The following is a 13624-nucleotide window of genomic DNA, read 5'->3' on the forward strand; positions in this document are numbered from 1 at the left end:
ATTCACATCTAAAATTTAAACGTTTGAACATAAGCTTCAGTGTTTAGTCTTTTCCTGTTAAATTTAGTCAGGTTATTTTAGGATCTGAACTTTGTGCATGAGTCTAGGAATTTTGTGCCTTAGTGTATACTTCCAATTTTGCAATTGCCATTTTCCAAAATGCAACTTAACAGACATCTGACGATTTTAACCATTCTATAATATTTACATTGTACAAGATAAAATTGTTCTTTGGTCAATTTGTACAACATAATTTCAGGAAAAAGACATTTAAAGCATAAATATGTTTTTATTTTTATTATCTTATCTTAATTCTTTCAACATAAGGCAATACCTCAGTCCAGATGTAATGGACAATGATGTTTGATAATGATTTATACTGGAATGTGCATATATGCTTGCAAAAACCGACAGCAACCGAGAGAATTTTTTAGATTTATTTTCAAATAATGACAAACAGAAATTTTATTCATCCTTCTGAATTACACTGATTGTACTTTATGGCATCATGGAACAAACAATTATCAAATTGTTTATATGGACCATGTGTTCGGTGCCTACAGAATACAAAAGAACCCCAATACCCAAAATAAATACAAACATAAGCTGGAAAAAGATCATTGTTCACAAAACTGTTCTGTTCCTATCCTGACTTGGTTATTTTCAGTGCATAAAACAATTAATTCAATACTACTCCTCTTCAGCATCAAGATACTCGTCTAGAAACTCCAGGACTTCTCCCTGAAAAAGAGAAAGAGACCTTTAAACAAAGTAGACTTGCATGGTGGTGGTTTCAAGGCGATTCACTAGAGGGCAGTGCAAATAAGTGTGCGTCTCTTCTCACAACATGCTACAAGCGTATACCGCACCCTAATGGCTAAAAGTGTTATGGTGCACACAAATAGAGCTAAGAAATAGCCTGCATCAGGGTTGTCCAATCTTATCCGTACAGGGCGGTGTGGGTGCAAGTTTTCATTCCAACCGAACAGAAGCCACACCTGAGTCTTTGGGGATCTACTACTGGGCAATTAAGCAAGGCCCTTAACACCCCCCCTTCCTCCCCCGCTCCAGGGTTACTGTATCATAGCCGCGCTCCTGTGCTCTGACCCCAAAGAAAAGTGTTCCACTATGCTGTAATGTATGTGTGGTGATAATTCTTCTTCTGCTCACACAGATAGAATCAGATGTGGCTTCTGTTTGATTGGCATGAAAACCTTCACCCGCACCAGCACTTTGCGGATAAGACTGGACACCCTTAGCACTTGTGTAAATGTGTTATAATCTTCATTTTATTACATATGAGAAAAGATTAGTTTGATGCTAAAATTGACAATTTGCCAATCAAATTTCTAAAGTTTTGCAGACATTGAACTTGTTTAAATCCCCTTTTCATTACATCAGTGGTGAGAGAATATAGTAAGTATGGATTAAAACATGACTGGTTGTCTAATACAGAAAATATTGAGTGAAATGGTTTGAGTGTGTGATGCAGCCTCTTATACAGGTATATGTTTCCTATAACTTAGGTATCTGTAATTATAAGCTGATTATTTTCTTTAAACAGCATATCCCCTGTACTAAGTGTCCTATAACTATTATGATTAACTTTTGTTCTATTATTAAGAATGGTACATTGTGCATTTGATCCTTTAAAAGTTATATTTTACTTTAGACGTTGGGCAACATCCGTGTTAGAAAGCTCTTTGCTTTTGCGTCTCTTTCAGTTAAAAAGAACTATAATACATCTTGCAGCCGGAGCACTGTTGTCATCGCTGCTATTTTAGAAACTGACCAATCAGATTTAATAATGAAATTGGATAATTAAACATGTATAACATGAATTGAACAGTGCTATTCCACTAGAATGTGTAACACTATTAACATACCTTTCCTAACTGTTGATGTCAGAACTATACACAACCAGCTGAGCATCTGTTTCCTGTATACCTCAGTTCAAATAACTCAATTAATGGTATGAGTATTTAAGGTTATTTATTTACAGTAAGATTATTTGTTCAGTGTATAATGAATTCAAAGAATATCAAAATAAATGACTCTCATTCGTTTTGTGTTATGAAGTGTTAATAACTAAACATAATCACATGACAGTTGATTCTTACCTCGTCATCCTGCCGCAGGTTTTGTCTGGCAAATTTTAACATCTGCAGCTGTAGTGTTGTCTGATTACGGTATCGGACTGCCTCCTGTGAACAGTAACAGAGAAACCGATTAGACAGAACATTACTCCTGTAAATTTCCTGCAAAAACATGTCTTATAAATGGTAAAATGGTATGTTTGTATAGGTCCATAGGAAACACTGACTGATCTGGGTAGGAAGTCCTCATCAGCAAGACCCAACTTCTCTTTGTGATACTTATAATAATCCACGTTATTCTTCATCACCTCATCATTAGGGTCAAAGAGCATGTAGCTTGCAACACATGGAACAGCATTCTTCAAGTCATTCACTGTGGCCAAAAACACACCCACAAAAAACACACACCCACAATTTAATTATCAAAAAAAAAAAAATGAAACAAACTGCTTTAGTATCTCATTTTTCCCTTTGAATGTTTAGGTAAACAGGCTAAATGGCATTTCTCTTACATTTATAATAGGCAAACTGAAGGTAGTGATACATGGTTGCCACAAACTTCTCTACAACATATCCACCAACAACTGGAGTCAGATTGCTCTCACAACGAACCTTCCGCTCAAGAACCTCAGTGTAGTGATCTAAAGAGAGTACAAGAGGGATGAGAAAAACATGACACTGTTAATCGGGTAGATGGATAGCATATGGGAGCTAATTAAACACACCATACAGAATGTAGACGAGTCACATATTCAGGTAAATCAATAAATCAGTATTTTGGATTGATGTGTTACATAGTTCTCTCCTCCCCTATCATGAAAACACCATCTGAGGAAACCGTACAGAAGAATGCTGATATTACTGCATAATACTACAACATGCTAAGTTCTAGAGACTTTTAGAGTCCATGAAAAGACATACTGAAACTGTTTTAGTGGCTAGTGGTGGCCCAACACCTTAAGACAATTTATATTGTTTTTTGAAAATACGTCGAAAATTATTTTCAACCTGCAATTGAGGGGTAAAAATCTTTAAATTCTTTGATTTCCCTGGAACTCTCCGAGGCAGCAATACATTCGTCATAAGCCTTGAAGAAGTCTTGTAGTGCCAGCTCCATATCAGTCACAGACGTTCGATAATTATCTCCGTTATACGCCCGCACTGATCGAACAAACAGCATCTACAAAGACAATACATTAGACACGACAATCTGTCATATAGTGACTCAATCAGGAACAAGAATGCCGTGTATCTCTTTTTCATACAACAATAGCCAAGTACAAGTCATTTTATGTGACTCATGTAAATGATGTATTTTATTGCTGTAATAGCTACAAGAGTAACCCTTCACAAAATTCCTATCAGCTGTTTAAATGGTGTGAAGGAGAAGTGTGTGTGTGTGTGTGTTTGCGGTGGGGTCTTGCCTCATATGATCTGGTCTCCAGGTCTTTAAGATGCTCTTCGGCTCCAGGTAAACTCTTGTAGTAGTTCATATTCCTCTGCATCATTTCATCATCAGGATGTTTCACTAGGAAGGTGTGTGCAGCAGACACAGCTTTTGCCAGGTTATTGCTCTGAAAAACATGCAACCAACTCATTGATTACCTTTTATTAATCCATTTATTAATCCATTAGATTTTCCGACAAACTAAGCCAAACTAACTGTTCAAATGGCGCCACTTATAATAGTTTTTTTCTGACTTTCAGTGCTTTGAAGCAAACAAAAAATTGGTTAGTAATGTAATTGTATGCTGTATGTTGATATGGACAAAACACGAGGGTGCAAGTATTTTTCTACACACTGCAATTAATAAAAGATTAACTTGATTTCTATGCACACATATGGAAGATTTGAGATTAAAGGTTAAATTTGAGGTCAAAACATTAATAACTTACAAACAATGATATTTTATATCAACTTTATCTAACCGCATAAAACTAGCAACTAGGGGATCTGGCAACTTAGTGGTTAAGGTTACATTTCTGGCATTTGGCAGACACCCTGATCCAGAGTGACTTTATATAACTGAGCAACTGAGGGTTAAGGGCCTTGCTCAGGGGCCCAGCAGTGGCAGCTTGGTGGATTTGGGATTTGAACTCACAACCTTCCCATCAGTAGTCCAACACCATAGTCTTAACCTCTAAGCTACCACATCCCTCTACTACTGATCTACAGACTACTGATGGGAAGGTTGTGAGATTAAATCCCAGGTCCACCAAGCTGCCACTGCTGGGTCCCTAAGCAAGGCCCTTAACCCTCAATTGTATAAAATGAGATAAAATGTTTATGTCACTCTGGATGAGGGTGTCTGCCAAATGGCACAAACGTAAATGTAGTAACAACTCAATTAGTATGATATATACTGTAGTCCCCTTTCAAAGTACTGAACATTTGTTCAAGGAAAATTCATTTGTTTTTGTATTACACTGAAGACATTCGATTTGAAATGAATGATGTTTGAAATAAAACAACTTAGAATATAACACCTTTTGTTCGAACCCACACGTTTTTCAAGTGATCAATAATACTGGAACACGACAAGTGCCTGATAGGTACTTCTTTATTTTTAGATTTCTTTATTTGATTGTTTAAACATCTCAAAACCCAAATGTCTTCAGTGTATAGCAGAAACACAATACCTGCCCCTGCCATTCTAGTACTTTCTGAGTAAAAAAAAACACTCTTTGGGTTCTTTGTCTGTGAAAATCATGGAATAAAAAAGCTCTCATGGCTCCAATAAATAGAGAAAATTGCACATGCATGCTTAATGTGCTTAATATTTGAATGTTTTGTTAATAAAAAATAAATATGTTCTGTTGATCTGTACTTGATAAAGAACAAGTGGACCTAGGTCAGCTTCCATAAGGATAACCATTCCCATTAGGTCTTCATTATGAAGGCTGTGTCTTTGAGGGCTTATTTGGTGTACCATATACACCGCCTATACATGCAAGACTCACCTTAAAGTAAGCAAACTGCAGGTATCTGTAAGGTTCTCGTCTCTCGAACTCGTCCATGGTTTCTCTGCTGGGAAGAGTCTGGCGGAAGGCTGGGAGGCCCTGCTTGCAGCGCTTGAGACACTGAGCGCGCTTCATCACGTTCCCGAAAGCGCGCAGCTCGGGGAAGTCGGAGAAGCGCTCCTCTGAGTCCAGGCGCGCAGAGCTGCAGTTCAGGTTGCAGAAGGCCTCGCTGTCTCGGAGGAGCCGGTACAAGCGGAGGCTCACTTCCAGATACTCCACAGTCTCCGGCCACTTCTCCGTGGTGTATTGGTCCAGCGCGTGCCTGTACGCCGAGTCCAGTGGCATGAGCTCGTGACGCGGAAAGCTGCGGAAGCTGTACTTCTCATACTGAGCCAGAACCGTCGAGAACAAACCGAGAACCAGAGCGAAACTTACAGAGAACTGCAAGGAGGCCATTTTGGGGCTGATGTGGGAAAATTTCGGAGCGTGAGGGAGTTTGAACAAGTTGAGGAGAGCCGAGGACCAGGGCATGGGTTGCCAGATTGGCTATTGTCGTATATAGCTGTGCTATTTAAATCATCTGCATTTGGATGGTAGACGTACAACTTGTGTCCTATAAATAATGCTATATTCGCTCCAAACCTCTCAGTTCTTTGGGAAACACTTAAATTTCTATTTTTTACGGGTTATTTTGGCTTCTTCCTCTTATGTGTACCTTAAGCATTAAGACAATTGGCTTAACCCTACGGGAACTGAGGAACACATTAGAATTCAAAAAAGTGTGTAAACACATGGAGTGATACATGCATTGAGGTCTATCATTGTGGTCTTTGAATTGGACAATGCAGTGCAGGATTTTATATTTTGTTAATTGTGCAACTATTACTAGACCACGACAATGATGCAAAATGACCAACCTTTCCACAAGTTTACACTGTTCTATGAATAATGTGTAATTTATTGTAAACTACACAAATTCCTGATTGTTTCATATCTTACATAAAAGCTGTGTGGAGATCAAGCATATTTCAGATTGACTAGTGTGGAAGTAATGTTGATAATCTGGCAACCCTCTCTCTCCACGTCTGCATGTCCTGCGCTTCCCCCTTCCCCCTTCACTGCAGGAATTCACACTGCACAGCTTTGCTGTGTTCATAAAGCGAAACCAAACTTATTTAAACACTAACAATAGCCTACATCCAGGCTAAAGTAAATAACTGGTTTGGACAATCAAAAACTATATTGTGCAGCAGGACTGAGTGTAAAAGCTCACTTTGGGCTTAGTAAAAAGCACTGATATAAGGGACCGTGGACATTATTAGAGACGTGTGCTGAAGTACAGTAGGCTTGTGGAGAAATACGGGGTCTTCATCAGTGGACTTTTATGGTCATCTATACTTAAACCCTGACGCGACCCCCATCAGAGAGGTGCTCCTGGTCCACCTCCCGCTCTGTGCCACGTTGGAAGCGCCGCGCTGTTTACGCGTTTCCGTTAAAAACTCAACCCCCCCTGTAAAGTGAGACCCGGGACAGTGGAAAGTTTGGGAATGGAGGAGCTTCCTTTAGTTGTGATGGGCGTTTTCTCGAGTGAATCATTTCATTTTGAACAACTCTTTCAAACGAGTCCGTAGAATCGACTCACAAAAGAGTCACGAGCAGTTTTTGTTAAACATCACTAAAGTAATAACAGTGAATGAAATTCAGTAAAACGGGCCAGTGTCAGCCTTTGAGCAGACAGAAGACTTTAATTAGATGAAGAGGGGCCAAGGAAGTATGGCAAACTAAATAAACAGATGCTTAAAGTAAAGAGGGAAAGGTGTTGTAGTTGTACTACACAGTACACAATGCACAGTAAGACATATTTTCTTATCGTTGGAAGAAGTTTACAGCTTTTGTTTCATTAGATAACAATAAAGCTTCTTGAATCTTGAATCTTAACGTTAAACCGACCTGTGAATCAAATGAATCAAAACCGGCCCAATTCGATTCACTTGGAAAGAATCGATTCCCTGAAGGGTTGGCCTGCCTGACCACGTCTACAAATCTGCGCCGAGTGCCTGCTCCACGTCCCCCTTCTTCATACCCCACCGGCACCCAGTTTGGGGACATTTGGGCCTGGAAAAAAGATTTTGCAAACCTGAACAAGAAACGGAGAGAAAGATGACCCACCACACGGTCAGGATGATTTTTCTCGCTGTTCTAGTTACTTTTGTGGCCTGTAATGCTCCTCCGGTTCCGTTAGACGACATCATTATAGAGAAGACTTTTATCCCCGAGCGCTGTGACCGAGCCGTGAAGTCCGGAGACTTTGTCCGGTATCATTACCACGGCATGTTTCCCGACGGCAAGAAGTTTGATTCCAGGTCAGTAAACGCACTGAAGCACTTTATTGTTGTTTAAGGATACGGTTTGCTGCATCCATATGCAGCGCATCTTACAGAATTTATGTTTAATGGAGATCAGCCACGCAGGCAGATGACCATGATCAGATTGGTGTCTTCAGGCTAAGGATCAGTGAAGATCTGTGCATTTGCAAAAATCATGTACAAGAAGAGCTGATGAGAAAAGTGATAGAATGCTTTAAAGTATGAATGAACTGAGCAACCGGTTTAATAATGCACTACAGGAGTGAATGACTGAGATTTACACTGGCGGACACAGGTGGTCAAACTGCAGTAGTGTCCCTTCCTGAACTCACGTAAACTTTGTAGTCCTATATGTCATGCTGCTGTATTATTATGTTGCACAAATTGTCCTGAAAAAAAAAAGATGAGCAATGACAAAAGCCTACTTGACTAAACTACAAAGAGAATCTGTTTGACTTTGTGTGTGTGTGTGTGTTCCTGCAGTTATGATCGTGGCTCCACATACAACGTGTATGTTGGCCGAAAACAACTGATCGCCGGGATGGACAAAGCGTTACCTGGCATGTGCGTAAATGAGAGACGGCTTGTCAAAATCCCACCGCAGCTTGCCTATGGGAAAGATGGATATGGTAAGTCACTCATTGCCCTTTGTGTCATATTTTAGTCTGTTTGTGAAAGGCTTTATAGGTGTGTGTTGTCAAGCTCTGTCATGAAGCATGTTATGGCTCTCATTACTGTTTATCTGTTTCAAGCATTCAGTACCATAACCATTGCTCATAGAGCCTGTACTCTATGTGTGTGTGTGTGTGTTGAGAAGGGGATGTTCAAAGAGGGAAGGTGTTTATGAAATCTTTGATGAGGGCAAATCTTGCGGGTGGGGAGAGAGAACAGTTGGGGGTGTGGACTGCTAAAGGCAGTGGCTTTGTAAAGGTATTTGAATAGACATGTCCACATGTTAGTACAAGTTGTGCAGAAAAAGAACCTTATCCAGATAGACTTTTGATGTATTTGGGTGACATTGAAAAAATTATGACAGAAAGGTGGCATGAAATGGCTCAGAAATCACTGAGAGACACCAGAACAGGAAGAAGAGCAGATCAGAGGAATTTATTCAAAATGACCTGTAAATGGGACATGATGCAGTCAAGATTATATCTTCATGCTAGTATCAGTGCAGAGCAAATTTTCAAGATGATGGTTCTCTAAAAATACCAGTGTCGGCTGTTATGTTTTATTAATTTATACACACTTTCCATGGGCTTTTTTGTGCAGTCCCAAAACTCATAAAACTCCATTTACTGTCAAGCTGCTAACTGAAACCAGGTTAGCTGAGTAAAGCCTCAGTGATGAAGGAGTCTGTGATAATGTACATTCTGTAAGGCTTTTGCTTATATGGACACAGGAATGAGCAGCACTGTTTGTATACTTCCTCCCCAGGTGACATCATCCCCGCTGATTCGATCCTGCACTTTGATGTGCTTTTGCTTGATATCTGGAACACAGAAGACAAGGTGCAGATTCAGACTTACCACATGCCAGAGAAGTGTGGCCGAACTGTGCAGGTTTCTGACTACGTACGCTACCACTACAATGGCACTCTGCTCGATGGCACACTCTTCGACTCTAGGTGAGCGAAACGGTCTAAATAATAGTCCAGACCTATGCTGTACTTGTGGTGTACATGTAAGGGAGCTTAGTGTGCTATTTATTTTCGTTATAGTCATACACGCATGAGGACCTATGACACTTATGTGGGGATTGGCTGGCTGATTGCTGGTATGGACCAAGGACTTCTGGGAATGTGTGTGGGAGAGAAACGCATCATCACCATGCCACCGTTCCTTGGCTATGGAGAACATGGAGACGGTAAATAACAATCAGTGAAGTGCTGCAATTAAAGGTCTGAATGTGAAATTTGACAGTATGACAGATGTCAGTGATGTGGTATTGATCGATGTTTGTGTGTGTAGATATCCATAGTAGACATGTTTTACTGACAGTCATGGTGCTTTCTGTCCTGCTGTAAGCTGAAACGAACATACAAAATAAAATTTGTTATCACTCTCAAGTCAAGGAATGAATAGAAACTATAGGCTGAGTAAAAAGTTACAGTGAATTACTGTAAGTAAGTGCAAAAGAATTTTATGCAAGACAAATCAATGTTAAAACACAACACCTGTATGGCAAATGTTTTTTAACATGCACTTACTCAACAATGCTTTTTGTCTAAGAGCCAACAACCACAGGCACTCTGTACTCGCCACGTCTAATGAGTGGACTGGGCTTGTGTGGTGCACACATCAGGAGTCGAAAGCATGTATGTCATCTCAACTGTTACATCCAGCATAGATTGCTACTTCAGTTTAAAACACACAACAACACCGAACAGACTCATAAATAACTGGGCTCAAAAGCCCATGGTTGAGAAGCTATGACTTGTGTATGACTTGTGTGGGTATGAAGTTTGTGTAATAGTTAAAATGATACTGAGCTTTCAGATTCATCTGATTGTACAGGTGTGAAAGGTCTCTTTCCTCCAAGGAAATGTTCACTGCTGCCCAATTATAGCAGTTTGACAAGAAGCCTCACATGGCTTCACATGTCTCAGGTGTCTCATATCTGTCATGGTAGCTTAGTGGGAAACTAAATTAGGGAAAATATGTTTTTTTCTGGTAAAATTGGATAAAATGTTTGATCTCTCTCACTCCCATTCTCTCTCAGGCAGTGACATCCCTGCTCAGGCTTCGCTAGTATTTGATGTGGTTTTGTTGGACCTTCATAACCCCAAAGATGAGATTACAGTTGAGGTTCAAAGTATGCCAGATTCCTGCCAACGCAAGAGTAAAGAGGGAGATTTCATGCGCTACCACTATAACGGGACACTGCTTGATGGAACACCGTTTGACTCCAGGTAATTGAAAAAACGATGTTAACTCATAGCTTATATTTTCTATTCAGTAGGCATTTCAGGATACATGTCTCTTAGTCAGAGCCTGTTGATACACACCATATTTGTATGATTATTATTATTATTATTATTATTATTAACAAGAATAAACGCAAATATCGAATAAACTGAATGTAAAAAGATTGTAAATAAAATAAAACTATAAATGCCAAAAGTATGTTAATATTTTGTTTCGTACTTGTTGCAGCTACTCAAGGAATCACACATATGATACATACATTGGGAAAGGCTATGTGATTGCCGGTATGGACCAGGGCCTTCTGGGTGTGTGTGTCGGAGAGCACAGAAGGATTATTATCCCACCACATCTGGCATATGGAGAAGAAGGAACAGGTTTGTTTATTTACATTGTTGTGAATCAAGAGGAGCTGCATACAGGCTTACACTGCTAAATTTCAGGCATGATCATTTTAAAGATTTTTTAATACTAAGCACGTTAGGATATTTTGTGTCATGCTCAACTGCCTTTTCTGTGTTCTCTACTGTAGGCTGGTTATTGCATTTCTTTGCACTTCTATCTTTTTTGCAGCTTGCAGGTCAATTTATTAGGTTCAGGTCCAACTTTTAATCACTCTGGATGTGTTTCAGGCACTAAGATCCCTGGCTCTGCTGTGCTGGTGTTTGACGTCCACATCATTGACTTCCACAACCCATCTGACACAGTGGAGATCACCAGCGAGAAGCCAGAGAAGTGCACTTACACCACCAAACGTGGTGACTTTGTTAAATACCACTACAATGCTTCACTCATGGATGGCACTAATATTGATGCTTCGTAAGTAACACACATACGGTACATAGATGTTTTTGGGTTTTTTTTAAAGCTAATTAAGTTTACCCATCAATATGAAATAATATATGCTGAAGGTGGCTGATTAGATACGCCATTTTTCATGCTTCACTTCATAGCTGAAACATTTAAACTGTTTTTGTGTGTGTATGTGTGTGTGTAGTTACAACTATGGGAAGACATATGATGTGGTTCTGGGAGCAGGACAGGTGATTATAGGTATGGAGCAGGCCCTTTTGGAAATGTGTGTTGGGGAGAAACGCAAAGTAGTTGTACCTCCTCACCTGGGCTATGGAGAGAGAGGAGTGGGTGAGTCTCTCTGATTCATTCAGTAAAATCTAACAGTGACAACAAGTGACACTATTATATAACAATTTTGGATAAACACATCTGCTGAGTAAATAACTGTAATGTAATCTGTTTCCTTCTCACACACGCACACACACACACACACACACACACACACACACACATGCATAACAAAGACTGATCCACCATGTGACCTGGACAAATAGTGGGGTTTCACACAAGAGTGCTTATTGTGTTTCTGCTAATTTAACAGCTTTAAAGAACTGCCCCATATTTTCTTTGTGGGTAAAGGAAATTCAGGAGAGTTTGCGGCTTCATATATATGTAACTTTCCATAAGTTCTGAAAATGTCTCAGATTTATATCTAAAAAGAAACTTACTGAATTACTAACTAAATAACTACAGCCCAAGTTTTCACTCATAACTATATAATGACCAGAGAGTTTTCAGTATCCATCATCTCCACAGTCATCTGTTAAATCCTTACAGTCTCCTGCCTTTGGTAGTGTACTTTATCCATTATCAACACCAACATCCCAATTACCCCGAATGCAATAGCCCAAAACACAAGAACTTTTCCCTGAACGTCAGTAAACTTTAAATTTAGTCGAGTCAAGATTATGGTGAGTTTATAAAAAAAGTATAGCAGTCTGTTGACTAATGTTCTAGTGGACACACACTATTAAAAGTCTGCATATGATAGATGACGTGAGTGTATTACAGTATGGACATTGCCTTGTCAATATATTTAAGTACACACTTACATGTCAGTCCTGTGCTTATGATTCTGACTGCAATACTTGATAGAACCAGCAGAGAGCGATGAAACCATGTTTTGCTAAGGTTGAAGACTGGCTAAACAGTCCTAAGGATCCTTATGGAGAAGATTCCATGCAAGATAGAAAAGCAATCACAGTGGAGTGTTGTGAGCTTTATATATTTAAAGTGAACCCTTTTGCCATCTTTTAGAAACAATGCTGAAAGTCTTTGTCTATTAATTGTTTGGTGCAGTAAGAATAACACAACTATAAATAAGGATTGTACAGTAATGTAACAATAAATCATTGTGTGTAGATGGAGAAGTCCCTGGCAGTGCTGTGCTGGTGTTTGATATCGAGTTGGTCGGTGTTGAAGAAGGTCTTCCTGAGGGCTACATGTTTGTATGGAATAATGAAGTGTCACCAGATCTCTTTAGTGAAATGGACAAAAACAAGGACCTACAAGTGGACCCCACTGAGGTATAGACTGTGTTTACATTTGTGTAAGAGTGTTTACTGTATATTTGCACATGTCTGTAGTTGTGAATGATTTTTTTTTGTCTTCCTAGTTCTCAGACTACATCTTGCTTCAAGTAGAAGAAGGCAAAGGTCGCCTGGCTCCTGGCTTTGACCGTCAACGTATCATTGAGAATATGTATAACAACCAGGACCGCAATAAGGATGGACGGATCACTGAGGAGGAGTTTAAACTGAAGGCAGATGAAGCAGCTGCTCATGATGAGTTATGATATCACATCCAGGGATGAAAGGAATGGGATTGGATGTGTGTCTGGATAGTAAATATGGGTGCGGTGTGGGTGGGGTAAAGGAGATAATAATTCAGCAGTACAAATAGTCAGTGCTGATTGGAATGAGTGTTGATGTGTATGTGAAAGATGTTTTGAATGGTTGTGTATCTGTGTGTGATTATTTTAAAAAAGTGCCAAATTTATGTGTGGTTTTTAAAAAAAAAACGTCCCTTTAATAAACACATTCCAAACCCCAATTTGCTTTCAGCTGGTATTTATTAAGGTAATAAAATGAATTTATTGTTAATGATTTCTACTAAGCTTCCCCTTCTGCTTATTTTAGCACTCCTAAACATTAATAACTGTAGTTAAGTTAACTGATCATTCATTCAGTCATTTATCTTTATCATTTATCCTGGTTAGGGCTGCAGTGGAGTCAGTGCCTAAACTAGGAACACTGGTTAGAAGGTGATCATGCCTATGTTCACTTAAATATAGGGGAATTTAACATAGCCGGTCCACCTACATGCATGTTTTGAGAGGTGCTTTGATTAATGACCTACTTTTTTCCTAAGCTCCAGACTCATTACGTCCGATACTGGATCTGCATGCAGCATTTGACATTAC

The 13624-nt window shown here is 39.5% G+C and overlaps 2 protein-coding genes across 2 annotated transcripts; one reads left to right on the top strand and one right to left on the bottom strand.

Annotated features, from left to right (window-relative positions):
* Window positions 1–423: 423 nt before the first annotated feature.
* crtap (cartilage associated protein) lies at window positions 424–5605 on the bottom strand. Its single transcript, XM_058378111.1, has 7 exons — window positions 5058–5605; window positions 3521–3670; window positions 3105–3276; window positions 2609–2737; window positions 2324–2469; window positions 2121–2204; window positions 424–741 (listed from the first exon to the last, which is right to left on the bottom strand). The coding sequence occupies exons 1-7, from the start codon at window positions 5586–5588 to the stop codon at window positions 691–693; spliced, it is 1263 nt and encodes a 420-aa protein (XP_058234094.1). The 5' UTR covers window positions 5589–5605; the 3' UTR covers window positions 424–690.
* Window positions 5606–7066: 1461 nt separating this feature from the next.
* fkbp9 (FKBP prolyl isomerase 9) lies at window positions 7067–13237 on the top strand. Its single transcript, XM_058378110.1, has 10 exons — window positions 7067–7420; window positions 7907–8052; window positions 8861–9050; window positions 9144–9289; window positions 10145–10334; window positions 10579–10724; window positions 10980–11166; window positions 11345–11490; window positions 12565–12728; window positions 12818–13237. Exons 1-10 carry the CDS (start codon window positions 7218–7220, stop codon window positions 12995–12997), a joined length of 1698 nt encoding a protein of 565 aa, XP_058234093.1. The 5' UTR covers window positions 7067–7217; the 3' UTR covers window positions 12998–13237.
* The last annotated feature ends 387 nt before the right edge of the window (window positions 13238–13624 follow it).

Source organism: Hemibagrus wyckioides, linkage group LG24 (assembly GCF_019097595.1).
Source record: "Hemibagrus wyckioides isolate EC202008001 linkage group LG24, SWU_Hwy_1.0, whole genome shotgun sequence".
Lineage (NCBI taxonomy): Eukaryota > Metazoa > Chordata > Actinopteri > Siluriformes > Bagridae > Hemibagrus > Hemibagrus wyckioides.